Consider the following 14,208-nt stretch of genomic DNA (forward strand, 5'->3'; position numbering starts at 1 on the left):
CGGAATGCATCATTAAAAGTTTCCCTTTCTCGAAGTGGTACCTTGTTGATCCGGTGGGTTTTGCGGGGGGCATCTTGATCCTGTGGAACCCGGCACGAGTTCGGATTCATATCACAGGAACAAGTAACCAGGGAGTTCACAGCTTGGTTGAGGTATGTAATAGTTCTACAAATTTTATGCTTTCCTCAATTTATGCTAACACAAAATATCGGATCAGAGAATTGTTATGGGAAAATCTGCTGAATTTCGCGCCGAACGTGCAAGTTCCGTGGGTGGTTATCGGAGACTTTAATGAAGTAACGTGTCAAAGTGAAAAATTCGGGGGTAGACCTGTAAATAGGAGAAGAATTGAAAAATATGTCTCGACAATGGATGGGTGTGGGTTAGTGGATGTAGGTTTTCAGGGCCCCAAATATACATGGTCGAATAATAGGAAGAGAAACCCGATTTGGGAGCGTCTTGACCGGGCATGGGTAAACGAACTTTGGGTGTCTAGTTTCCCCGATACATGTCTGACACATTTACCGAGAGTGACGTCGGACCATAGTCCCTTATTACTCACTTTACAAGCCTCACAAAGACCTAGTGGAGAGAAGCCTTTTAGGTTCGAACCCATGTGGTTACAAGACAGAACATTTAGGGCTTTCGTCGTTGAGGAATGGGGGAGGTTGAACGCGAGTATGTCTATCCTAGGGAAATGTAGAGAGTTGTGCACAGCAATGATTGAATGGAATCGTGACCACTTTGGGAATGTCTACCATAGAAAGAGAAGAACATTAGCAAGACTTAAGGGAGCCCAAGCAGCACTCCAACTAAACCCGCTATCCCATTTCCTCTTTCACCTTGAAAAGGAGCTTCAGAATGATTTGTTAATTGTATTAAATCAAGAAGAAGCTTTGTGGATGGCCAAGAGTAGGGTTGAGAGACTTAGGGATGGGGAAAGAAACACTCGCTTCTTTCATCGGAGCGTGCTCATGGAAAGGCACTCAAATAAAATCCTTCGACTTAATGACAATGTAGGCAATACGCTTACAGACCCTTCCGAACTTCGTGACCACATATCCGGGTTTTTCAAACACCTATACACCACAGAAAAAAGCTTGAGCCCTATCAGTGTCAACATTACCCCTGAAAAGCACCAACTGCACTTTCCTCCGACTGATAATGAGATAAAGAGCGCCATCTTCTCGATGCACCCAAACAAAGCACCTGGGCCGGATGGACTTCACCCGGTCTTTTTCCAGAAAATGTGGGATACTGTAGGTCCCGAGATTTGTGAGTCGATTAGGGTGTGGTTCAGGAGGGGTCAAGTTCCAGAAAATCTATGTGAAGCCCTCATCTGCCTTATACCGAAACAGTACCCCCCGGAAAACGTTAAACACCTGAGGCCAATAAGCTTATGCAACACCTTGTATAAGATTGTCACTAAGATTTTGGTGAACCGATTAAAACCGCTCATGCCTGAATTCATATCTCAAAACCAAAATAGCTTCACAAAAGGAAGAGGTCCCGATACGAACCTGGTCATTGCCACAGAAATCCTTCACTCCATGGCTAAAAAGAAGGGGGGCAGAGGGTGGTTTGCTTTAAAAATCGACCTAGAGAAGGCTTATGACCGTATGGAGTGGACTTTTGTGAGGGAGTGCTTAATTAAGGTTGGACTTGACCAAAAAACCATTGGGATCATAATGGATTGTATATCAAAGGCTTCCTCTGCGATTCTATTAAATGGAAGGAAAGGGGAGAGTTTCCACCACACTAGAGGGCTGAGACAGGGGGATCCTATGTCACCATATTTGTTTAACCTTTGTATGGAAAATCTGACGGATAGAATTAACCTAGCTTGCCAGACGAAAGAGTGGACCCCTTTCTGGGTGGGAAGGAAAAGAGTACCAATATCTCATCTGATGTTTGCCGATGACCTTTTGCTCTTTGGGAGAGTTGATGAAAGCACAGCTTTCTCGGTACGTGACACCCTGAGGATGTTCTCTGAAGTATCAGGACAGAAAATAAATGAGACTAAAAGTAGACTTATCTTTTCCACAAACACCTCGGAGCAAATGAAAGACCTATTCCAGCAGACTTTAGGGGTAGAGGAAACCAAAGACCTAGGATTATACCTAGGATTGCCTATATCTCACAAGAGACCAACCAGATCACAAATGCAATTCCTTGTGGAGAAAGTGAGAAAAACCCTAGCAAAATGGAAAACAAAATACCTCTCAAAAGCGGGAAGACTATGCCTAATCAACTCAACTCTAGCCACAATCCCAAACTACTACATGCAAGCTATGTTCCTACCTACCTCCACACAAAATGACATTGATACGGTATGTAATAATTTTCTTTGGGGAGAGGAGGAGGGGAAGAGAAAATTGCACCTAGTAGCGAAAGAAGATACCTTTCTGCCAAAAGTAAATGGGGGGTTAGGAATCAGAAGTCAACGCACATTAAATGTTGCGGCTATGGCGAAGTTAGGGTGGAAACTGGCCCATGGGCAGGAAAACCTAGCTAAAGCATGCATAATGTCGAAATACTTTCACCAAACTCACATCACAAAGTTCAAATATGGTTCACCCGTTTGGAAGAGTATTGGGAAGGGGTGGGAGCTACTCCAAAAACATAGCTCGTGGATAATAGGAGACGGTTCCACAATTAAGGTTTGGCATGACGTTTGGGTGGGGAAAAGGACCCTACGCGACCTATTTATTGGACCCCTGAACAAAAACGAAAATAATCTGTGCTTGTCCCACCTCGTTATGAATCACAAATGGGACCTATCAATCCTACCTGACCACATCCCTTTGGCAATTAGAGACCGTATTAGGGCCATTAGACCTATTCCTAGCTACACAAAAGGCCCAGATACTATTTCATCCACCTTTGTCACACACAAAGGTTTCTCTCTTGCCTTAGCATACAAGGATGGCTTAAAGACCTGGAGAGGGGCCGAGGATGTTAACATCCATTGGTTGTGGAAGACAAAAACACAACCAAAAGTTACCTTGTTCCTTTGGTTAGTATGGCGTGATAGACTACCTCATAACCTCCTGCTGTATATTAGGAAAATCGCCACCTCCCCGATTTGTCCTTGTTGTGATAGAGAAACTGAGGATAGTAACCACATACTTAGGGGGTGTAGTGTCCCAAGCCGAGTTTGGAACCAACTATCCCCAGGCCACCTAGTAGACGGACCAATGAGTGAGTGGTTAGAAACCAATGTCAAGTGTGATGAGATTGTTCATGGATTAGAATGGAGTGTCCTATTTCCATTCCTTTGTTTTGAAATATGGAAGTCACGCAATGACGTTATCTTTAACCAGGAACCTAGGAGCCTAGAAAAGATAATAAGTATGGCCAAGAGGCAAGCATGGGACTTGAAGAAATATGTCCTTCTAACACAACCTACCCCATTGGATGAGATACCTGTCGAATCTTCACCTATACAAACACAACCGAATTTTTTCATACACACAGATGCTTCATTTGGGTCTGATGAAACACCCGCGGGATTAGGAGGTATCCTAAGAGATCCAACGGGGCGATGGATCCGTGGATTTGTGCGGACTACGTATGCAGCCAGCAGCCTTGTATCTGAGCTGCTGGGTATTAGAGAGGGTCTTCTCCTCTGCCACAAAGGGAGGATCCAAAATTGCGTGATACACTAGTAGAATAAATGCTACTTGCTGCGGTTAAAAAGTGCCATATTGCTGCGGTTTGGGACGTGCAGCAATTAAGGGCGCAGCAATAGGTATTAATTATATTGCTGCGGTTTTAAACCGCAGCAATATATGTCAGATATGCTGCGGTTTTTAGGCCAAACCGCAGCAATATAATTATGTGTTATCAGTTTATAAGAGAATATTGCTGCGGTTTTGCCTAAAAAACCGCAGCAATATTCCTTTTTTTATTGTTTACTTAACCGCAGCAATATTCCTTTTTTTATTGTTTACTTAAGTATATTGCTGCGGTTTTGGCCTAAAAACCGCAGCAATATGTCAAGGTACAGGTAAAAAAAAATTTTTTTTTTTTTTATATTAAATTTAAAAAATTAGAACCAGGCAAATAACCCTTGTACTATCCACCAAATTTACATAACAAATGAGCATCAGATCTTTTAAGAGAAATATAACAACAAATGAAACTAACAATAAATCAAAAAAATCGAAATGAAAATTCTAACAGTATCTAAATCGAAAAACTAAATCTAAAAAAATTATAACAATACAAGAAGAAAATCAGAAAATCAAATCAAAAAAAAAAAAAACTAAAATCGAAGAATTAAATTTAAGCAAAAAAAAGAACTAAAACAATCTGCTTCGCCTGTCGCCAGTTTCGACATCGCTGAGGCTTCGCCATTTGCGATTTAGTGGTGGAGCGATGGCTGAGATATGTAGACCACAAGCGACGATCTACGGCCGAGATTTGTAGACCACGCAACTCTTGAACGCGAAGAAGACAAACAAATGCCTGAAAGTCGCCGGAAATAAGGAAATTAAACTCGCCGGAAAGGAAGACAAACAAAACAAATCTGAAATTCGCCAAAATAAAAAAGAAACAGATCTGATGTTCGTTGATGTTGAGAGACGAGGTGCGGAAGCGAAACAGAAGAAGATTCGTTAAGTTTCTGCTTTCTTCACCGGCGAACGACCGCCATTGATGGAATCCCCGAGCAATTCGTCATCGTCGTCGTCACTGATACGTCTTCTAGCGAAGGAGGAGGTGCACTCTCGCTTCAGTCGTGATTCAATGGCTGAATAAGCTCGCATAGAGAGAGAAAGAGAGGGGTTTCTCTGATGAAAATAAGTCGACAGAGAGAAAGGTTGTGAGTGAGATTTGAATAATTTCTCGCCTAATGGTTTTGAGAGGAAGGATGAGTGAGAGAGAGGAAGGATGAGTTGAAAACGGCGCTCAAGGAGGAATGACAAGCAAACCCTAGTTGGGGTTTTATTATTAATTTTAAAGGACACATATTGCTGCGGTTTTGGGCGGGAAACCGCAGCAATATATTTTAAAAATATTTTTTATTATATTGCTGCGGTTTTCCGCCCAAAACCGCAGCAATATTAGTCTCTCAATGTCCCACATTTTTTTCAAAATGTAGTCGTTGAACAATATTGCTGCGGTTTGGGCGTGAACCGCAGCAATATTGTTATTTTCTATTTTTTCTTTTCTTTTTGTGTGTAATATTGCTGCGTATAGGTAAAACCGCAGCAATATCAGCGCAGCAAATAACATTTATTCTACTAGTGATATTCAATGATAACCGGGTGGCGATTAATTCCTTGTATGAAACTTCTAATCATTGGTGTACCATTACTCCTTTAATTCTTGAATGTAGGGAGCTCTTGCAAAAGCTTAATGAAGTGAAGGTCGAGCACACAAGAAGAGAAGGCAACAAGCTTGCGGATTGTCTAGCGAAAAAAGCTAGAAGTTTAGATGATTGTATGAACATTACTAGGGAGTTTCCACAACCCCCTGATTTTTGCATGTCTACATACATCTCGGATTGTAATAACTCTATTTTTAGTACTTAATTAATGCTTTCCATTTTCACCAAAAAAAAAAAAAAAACTACAAAAGTACTCCTACTTGACATGTTCATAAAAACAAAAAACGAAGAGAAAAAAGAATGAAATATGGAGGTATTGTTAGAAAGTTGAAACTGAAAAAAGAGCAGATTCTGCAACAAGATTATTTTCCTTAATTATAAGGTGCATTCTTTCCTAAATTGATTCAAAATAAACCAGCAACTTTCTAACCCGACTAAAATAACTTACCATCATTCTCATCTTTTTTGTATGGCCATACATTCAACATTTCTTTACTAATTACAACATTCAAATCATTATATATACCAAACCCTCTTCTTCTTTTTTCAAAACTTCTCCTCAAGATTTTTTTCCCAAAGAAAAAAAAAACCATTTTTTATCCAAAGGAAAAAAAAAACCATTTTGAAAGTGAAAAATGAGTTTGGAAGATGAGAGATTTCCTGTGGGATTGAGGGTTTTGGTTGTGGATGATGACATAACTTGTCTTGCGTTGATGGAGAATCTCCTTCAGAGATGCCATTATCATGGTCAGTTTTTCTTGCCTTCTTTCTTACCTTCACTTACTCTAATGCTAAGCACATGTCACATACTTTATATCAATTTTTTTTTTTTCTCCCAATAAGATACTTTGAATTGTTAATTGTTGGAAAATACCTCCTACATCTTACCTAGTACTCCCTCCGTCCCAAAATATAGTTCACATTTCATTTTGCACAGTTTCCAAGACGTATCTTTGACCTACAATATCTTCTATTTCTTATTAGTAAAAAAATATAAAAAGTTGATATTACGAATTTATACATTGAGAAGAATCTAACGAGACCCCTCGTGAATATGTTTTTTTTGTATATATTAGTAAGAATATTTGGTCAAAGTTTTTAAAATTTGACTCTCAAAATAGAATTGGGAATTATATTTTGGGACGGAGGGAGTACAATATAATGATTTTCAGCTAATAAAAATAGTTTAAAGTTGTTTTTATTTTTCATGAATCTCCAAAACCTCAACATGATCCACCTATGTTACAATGTACTCTATGAGACATATATACTTTCAGAGATGAACTGAAAAGGAAGATAATGCAATAGTTTACTAACAAATTGAGGTAAGTGAATTTTTTTAAAAGGGGCCTTGTATATTATTTTGCCCAGGACCCATAAAATGTCAGGACCGGCACTGATATTTGGGAAGTTGGTTTCTCTTGCATTTGCTGCTTCACCCTCCCCTCCTATTCCAATAGCCCAAACTTTGTACTTTTAGTATGTGTGTATTTATGTTAGTAGTTGTTGTTGGAATTTAACAGTGACTACGACGAACCAAGCAAAGGAAGCGCTGAGGATGTTGAAAGAAAACAAGAACAAGTTTGATATTGTGATCACCGATGTTGAGATGCCGGACATGGATGGTATTAAGCTTCTTCAGCTTGTGGGTCTTGAGATGAATCTACCCGTCATTAGTAAGCCCCTCCTGCACATTTTCGCCTTTCTGATCTGCTTTCTTATCTATCTTAGACAAATATTATCTTGTGATTTATTTCAGATACGTATTAAGAATTATAGACACGATAATATCATATGCTAATTACTAATATATCCTAGAGATGTTTATCATATCTGTAGTATCCTACTTTATCTCTACAATAAAACAATTTGCTCGGTTGCCTGCAAAACAATGTAGTACCTTCTTAGGCAATCTGGATGTTTTTAGTTTCTTTAATTTGTATGTATTTTTGCTAATGCATAAAGGGGTGGTTTTGACATGTAGCTGTTTGAATTATGACAGTGCTATCAGCTTATAGTGATACGAAGCGAGTTATGCAAGGGATCAGGAATGGTGCTTGTGACTATTTGGAGAAACCTGTCAGAATGCAGGAGCTGCAAAAGATATGGCAGCATGTCTTTAGGAGAAAGAAGCCTGTGCCCCTCCAAATAACAGCTGACCAAGCAGGTGGAAGCAGTACTCCTGCTTCAACTGGTGATATAGCGCAAGGTGTGATTGATAAAGGAAAAGGCATTGAACAGAATTCTGGTGATGACAACGATGATGACGATGAATTGGAAGAGGGTGGCCGTGACATTAATTTTGTTGTGGAGTCAATTGAATGTCTTGTGAAAATTAAGGACTGATCCACGCTCCAACGATATTTTCGTGAAACCTTTATTGATGCTTAAGTCAAATAAGATAGAAAGTAGTTCGAGAAGGATTGAGATTGTCCAAGAATTAATAATCAGAACTAGTATTTTACCTCGCGTGATGTACTGGGTAAGTTATAATTATCAAATATAATTATTCATAAATTTCATAATTGGTTCTATCAACTTTTTTAGTAATACTAGTTTTTTTCCCGAGCAGTGCCCCTGGTTAGTTACATACAATAAACATATATATTATTATTTTTAAATTTTGTAAAATATTTTGCCACTTTTCGTATTTTTTATCAATTAAAAAATTGAAAAATTCACGTCACGATGTGATAAGTGAAAAAATTGAATTGTTTGAGTTTGAAAACAATACCTTAAAGGAATTGTGGTAAAAGCAGTGGCGAATCTTGAGCAACTATTTTATAGGGGTCGAATGAACAAATTAATAGTTAACTGTAAAATTTATAAGGAAAAATTTCAAAAAACTACTTTTTATAATCAATTTTTTTATTAAAAAATTATCTTTTAAAAATTTTCTTTCAAAAAAGTACCTTATATAAAATATTCCTTTCAAACAAAAGCAGGTGAATTATACTTATTTTCTATGGGTTTTAGGAATAATTTGAAGGAAAAAAATAGTTATTGCAATTGGAAAAGAAAAAGAAGAGGTTAGTAACAATAAATGGTCAAAGATATAGGGAGTAAAAGAAAAGGAAAAAAGGTATTTGAAATGAAGAAATAAGAGAATGTGAAAAGTAGAAAAAAAAAATGCATTAAGCTTTGCTGGGTTCGAACTTGGAACCTAAATATGAAATGTTCCTTTGCATTCAATACAATTGCCACTGCACTGTGCCAACTTTGCATGTCATACATTATGTTGCGGGGAGTTCTTTTATCTTATAAAATTAAGGGGGGCCAGGCCCACCCCAGCCCTAACAATGATCTGCCATTGGGTAAAAGAATATGACATCAATATTATCTTGTAAGTTACGTAACATGTTCAACCACAATCAAGGCATATTGGACATCACGTTTCACAATACAAATAATACATTGAATAACTACAATCTCAAGAATGTTTTTATCTCAAAAAAAAAAAATCTCATTTTCAACTACAACCACTTTAAAAAAATTCAAGAGGCTTGGGATATCACAACTTTTATGCTTTGCGGGATCGTTATGTACCTTCAATTAAGTATGCAATTTGTCTATCGTGGTATACAACACATGCTTTCCTACTAAATTGACAAAAACAGTAATGTGTTAGATAAACACAAATAATAGTCTTTAAAAGGCAATAAACAATTCACACTTTTGATTAAAAATAATTGTCAATATAAGAAAAATGTACATAATGCTAAGAGAAAAAGACACCTAGATTTTTCAAAAAATATTATGTAAGTGCAATTTCTCTTAAAAATAAATACAAATTAATGAAACATTTAAAATCGAAAATAAAAATAATCATTCTTATGGCCTGTTTTATTCGGCATAAAACAATTTACCTTAATTGAACAAATTGCTACTGAATTTGATTGCAATTAAACTGAATTGAACTAAATTATAACTAATAGTAACGATAAATAAATAACTTAGGAATTAAACTGAAAATAAGTTGGGGAGAACAGACCATTAAAACCAGACTTAAAGTGGGTGAAATTATACGTGTCTCTGATGATGTTTCAATTAAGATTATAATCAACCAACCGATTTTATGATGAATAACAACACTAAATCAAAAATATCACCACACACAAAGCGTGTATATAAAGCTAGTATACATGTATCAAAAGATAAACTACACAAATTGTAAACAAGGTTTCGAAACAACATTATATTTGAAGATGTCTAAAGCTTATAATAGATAATTAGTAGTCAAAAGTATATTTTTCCTGTTGAATTGTAGCAAGTCTAAAATTTGAAAGGGCTCTATAGGACTAGAGGGATTATATTCGAATAGCAATGCATATTATGCATTAAACCTATCATCAAAATTGTTAAAACTATACATATTTCTGAATGTGACATAATTAAGATGAAATGAAGCAAATATTTAAATTTTAATATTATTCATCTTAAAACGTTTGAGATTATGATTAATTCCAAAGATAAGTAATTGATAATTGATATCTAACTTTTTTTTTGAGAGGAATAATTGATATCTAACTAAGTTGTTTTTTTCTTTCAGAAACGTGCTAAGATCATCTCATTTCTTTTCGTTTATTTTCTATCTTAAAATCATGACACCAAAACTAGTAAATAAATAAATTTCCAAATACCCCTTATACATTTTCCCTCTTCATACATTTTCCGCCATTGTCTTAGGCAACGGACCACGAACCATCATTTCTTTTAGAAAATGGAAAGGATCCCACCTCACAGCAAAAACCCTTTTTACGACGAGTTTTCAAATATTAGATGTTATTTATAAATTTCATAATATAAAGGTACTTATAGAGATTACTTATATATTAGAAGGAAAAATAGTACTCCAATGGTAATAGAATTAGACAGCAAATCTTGGGAAAATGGAAACAAATAAGTGTACATGGACATTATTTTAGTTTCCATAACAGCACAATATCCATATTAAGTAGTGTCTCACATTGGATCATGTACACTGCACAGAAATATATACTAACATTCTAATAATTTGGCATGTCCTAACCATAAAAAAATGTATTTTTAAAGGGGTTGACTTATTGTATATTCACTCCCAAAAGTTAACTAAACTATAAAAGTACTTGCATGTTCATAAAAACAAAAATGAAGAGAAAGAATGAAAAATGGAGGTATTGTTGAAAATTGAAACTGAAAAAAAATCAGATTTTACAACAAGATTATTTTCCTTAATTATGGGGAGCCTTCTTTCCTAAATTGATTCAAAGCCAGCAATTTTCTAACCCGACTAAGATAACTTACCATCATTGTCATCTTTGTTTATAGCCATACATTCAACATTTCTTCACTAATTACAACATTCAAATCCTCCTGTAATTAGGTTTAACATTATACAATACCTACTTAGCATCTTTTCTCACTTTCAGACACATTTTTGCTAAATTATCCACCCATATTATAAAAAAAAACTACATTTTATTTAGAGAGAAAAGAAAAAGAATATTGATGTAGATGCAATTATTGAGTCTTCCTGCTATGTTAGTATGTACATACTACATACATATGCATGTAACTATATATACCAAACCCCTGTTTCTGTTCTGCCATTGAATCATCAGCATAACTCTTCACGGGCTCCACCTTATAACCCTCTTCTTCTTTTTTCAAAATTTTTCCTCAAGATTTTTCCCCTTTTTTTTCCAAAGAAAAAAAACCATTTTTTATCCAAAGGAAAAAAAAAAAAAAAACCATTTTTAAAGTGAAAAATGAGTTTGGAAGATGAGAGATTTCCTGTGGGATTGAGGGTTTTGGTTGTGGATGATGACATAACTTGTCTTACTTTGATGGAGAATCTCCTTAAGAAATGCCATTATCATGGTCAGTTTTTTTTTGCTTTCTTTCTTACCTTCTCTTACTCTAATCTCAATGGAAAAAAGAATTTTTGTAGATCATGGCAAACTCATGTTTGCATACATTTTTCTTAGGTGCAAATGTTAGCATTAATGTGTAAATAATAATGGAGGATATGCACTGATGCACACAGCACACACTACTTCTTCCATGAATTTATCGACCGTGAATCGACTGTAATTGCCTTCTCTTAGATTTAGTTTCAATGACATTGCTGACTGTTGGGAATAGAACACAGTATCTAAATATTTGGGAAGTTGGTTTCTCTTGCATTTGCTGCTTCACCCTCCCCTCCTATTCCAATAGCCCAAACTTTGTACTTTTTGTATGTGTGTGTTTATGTTAGTAGTTGTTGTTGGAATTTAACAGTGACTATGACAACCCAAGCAAAGGAAGCGCTGAGGATGTTGAAAGAAAACAAGAACAGGTTTGATATAGTGATCACCGATGTTGAGATGCCGGACATGGATGGTATTAAGCTTCTTCAGCTTGTGGGTCTTGAGATGAATCTACCCGTCATTAGTAAGCCCCTTCTGCACATTTTCGCCTTTCTGATCTGCTTTCTTATCTAACATCTAAATACACTGAATGATAAAACAATTTGCTCGGTTGCCTGCAAAACAATGTAGTACCTTCTGAGGCTATCTGTATGTTTTTAGTATCTTTGTAAGTATTTTTGGTTAAGGTCAAACACATGTCACTCTAAATTCTGCAGAGATTTATAGTATTTCTTCTCTTCTGTTGCTCTTCTTCTGAATTACACCGCCTCAGCTTGATTTAAACGTGTGAGCTTTCCCACGAACACTGAATTAATTGCGTGTTTGGATGAGGGAATTCCGGGAGAAGGGGAAGGGACCGAGGGTGAGGGATCCATCAAACCATATCTTTCCACTCCTTTTTCTTGTCTCAATGATTGCTAACGCTAGCTAACCAAACAGAATCGCTAATGCCTAAAGGGGTGGTTTTGACATGTAGCTGTTTGAACTATGACAGTGCTATCAGCTTATAGTGATACGAAGCGAGTTATGCAAGGGATCAGGAATGGTGCTTGTGACTATTTGGTGAAACCTGTAAGAATACAGGAGCTGCAAAACATATGGCAGCATGTCGTGAGGAGAAACAAGTCTGTGCCCCTCCAAAGAACGGCTGACCAAGCAGGTGGAAGCAGTACTCCTGATTCAACTGGTAATACAGCGCAAGATGTGATTAATATAGGAAAAGGCATTGAACAGAATTCTGGTGATGACAACGATGATGACGATGAATTGGAAGAGGGTGGCCGTGACAATGAGGACTCGGCAACCCAGAAAAAGCCCAGACTTTTCTGGTCTGTTGAGCTGCATCAGAAGTTTGTAGATGCTGTCAACCAATTAGGCCTTGATAGTGAGTATTTCGTTCATCATCTACACTCTTTTGTACATAAACTCTCATTGGCATTTTTTAATGGTAAATGGACACTTCCTTTCATTTCTATTTGCAGAGGCCTTTCCTAAGAAGATTCTTGACCTAATGGACGTTGAAGGCCTAACAAGAGAAAAAGTTGCGAGCCATTTGCAGGTGTCTATATAGGATTATCTTTGCTTTCTTTCTTATTCTAAATTGGTAAAATCTAAACGTTGAAGCTACTGTGGGCAGAAATATAGGCTTTACCTGCGGAAGGTAAATTCTGGTTCGAGCCTGCAGCCAGGAAACAGGCTTGGTGTGTTTGGGGGTGAGGATGCGCACATAGGTTCTCTTGGGGGAGGCTACGGAATTTATCGCAGTCTGGCAGGGCCAGGAAGATTTCCTGGTATTACATCTTTACCAGATCAGTCAGGAGGTATGCTTGGTCGGTTGAACACAGCTGCTGGGTTAAGTATTAGAGGCCTTTCTTCTTCTCCAATGCTTCAAACACCCCCTCAACTCCCAAACTCAAGCAACTCCTTCAACACTCTTGGCAAGTTTGACCCTTCGAGTTTTTCTGCAACAACCCAGAATGCTAATTTGTTTCAAAATATTCCTACGACAATGCAAATTAGTAAGTCGCCTCTTCTAAGTCCACCAACCAACTCCATGATGTTGAATGGTAACCCGTCATTAAACTCAAGAGACTTCAGTGACCAACCATCTTTCTTTTCACCCTCTTCAAATTATAGAGCCTTAGGGACTGGGGGTACTGCAAATTTGCTCGATCCTAATTCCAGACCCAATTGGGGGACTCCCATTCCACCAGCAGTTCAGTCACTTCCATTCTCGCAAGATGCACTTCCAGCTAATGTCTCCAGTGATGGCATTGCTCCTGTTCATGCTCAAATTCAGAACGATCCACTTGATATTTTTTGCGGAATCTCTTCTTTGGATGATTTGAAAGGAAGCCTACAAAGCCAAGACTGTATAAGTGGTCCCAGTAATAACTTCAATAACCTGGGACATCCACAAATATGGCAGGATCAAAGGCCTGATTATCTTCTCAACTCCTGTAATATTCCCCACACTTCAAGCTCCTTGATCACGGCTGTCGCTCCAACAGCTGGAGAGAATGAAAGACAAAGCAATAATAACATGATGAGCGCTTCACCTTTCAGCCAGTTGGAAGGTGTCTCTTCACAAATTCTGCAGCAGAATGAAGTTCAGAAATCTATTGACGACTCAAATCTCAAGTTTGATGAAAATTTTTTACTGAGTGATCCAAAGCTTCTCTCTGCTTCAAGCCAGAGTACTAATTCTGAATACTTGGAGGATATTGTGGGAAGGTTTCTTAAACAGGTATGACCAATTTGCTGACTACATCCTCCATGGTTTACACTGTGTTGTTTGATGAATATCTTTTAAATTCCACAGTCTTTTACAATATCTTGATGAAATCTTCCAGCAAGCTACTAACGTGTTTTTGTTGGTGCAGGGAAATGGCGAAACTGCAACAGGACGAGAAGACTTTGGGCTTGATCCCTTCCTCATGTAGTTAGTAGCTGGGTTTATGCAGGAATTTATTCAATTTTTGTGTC

At 37.3% G+C, this 14,208-nt stretch overlaps 1 protein-coding gene across 1 annotated transcript; it reads left to right on the plus strand.

Moving 5' to 3' along the window:
- The first annotated feature begins 5,664 nt into the window (after positions 1-5,664).
- Positions 5,665-14,165, plus strand: LOC104901889 (two-component response regulator ARR10). Its single transcript, XM_057391101.1, has 7 exons — positions 5,665-6,079; positions 6,856-7,008; positions 12,218-12,426; positions 12,457-12,607; positions 12,705-12,781; positions 12,860-13,969; positions 14,106-14,165. The coding sequence occupies exons 1-7, from the start codon at positions 5,968-5,970 to the stop codon at positions 14,163-14,165; spliced, it is 1,872 nt and encodes a 623-aa protein (XP_057247084.1). The 5' UTR covers positions 5,665-5,967.
- The last annotated feature ends 43 nt before the right edge of the window (positions 14,166-14,208 follow it).

The sequence above is a fragment of the Beta vulgaris genome, chromosome 8 (genome assembly GCF_026745355.1).
Source record: "Beta vulgaris subsp. vulgaris cultivar EL10 chromosome 8, EL10.2, whole genome shotgun sequence".
In the NCBI taxonomy this organism is placed as follows: Eukaryota; Viridiplantae; Streptophyta; class Magnoliopsida; order Caryophyllales; family Amaranthaceae; genus Beta; species Beta vulgaris.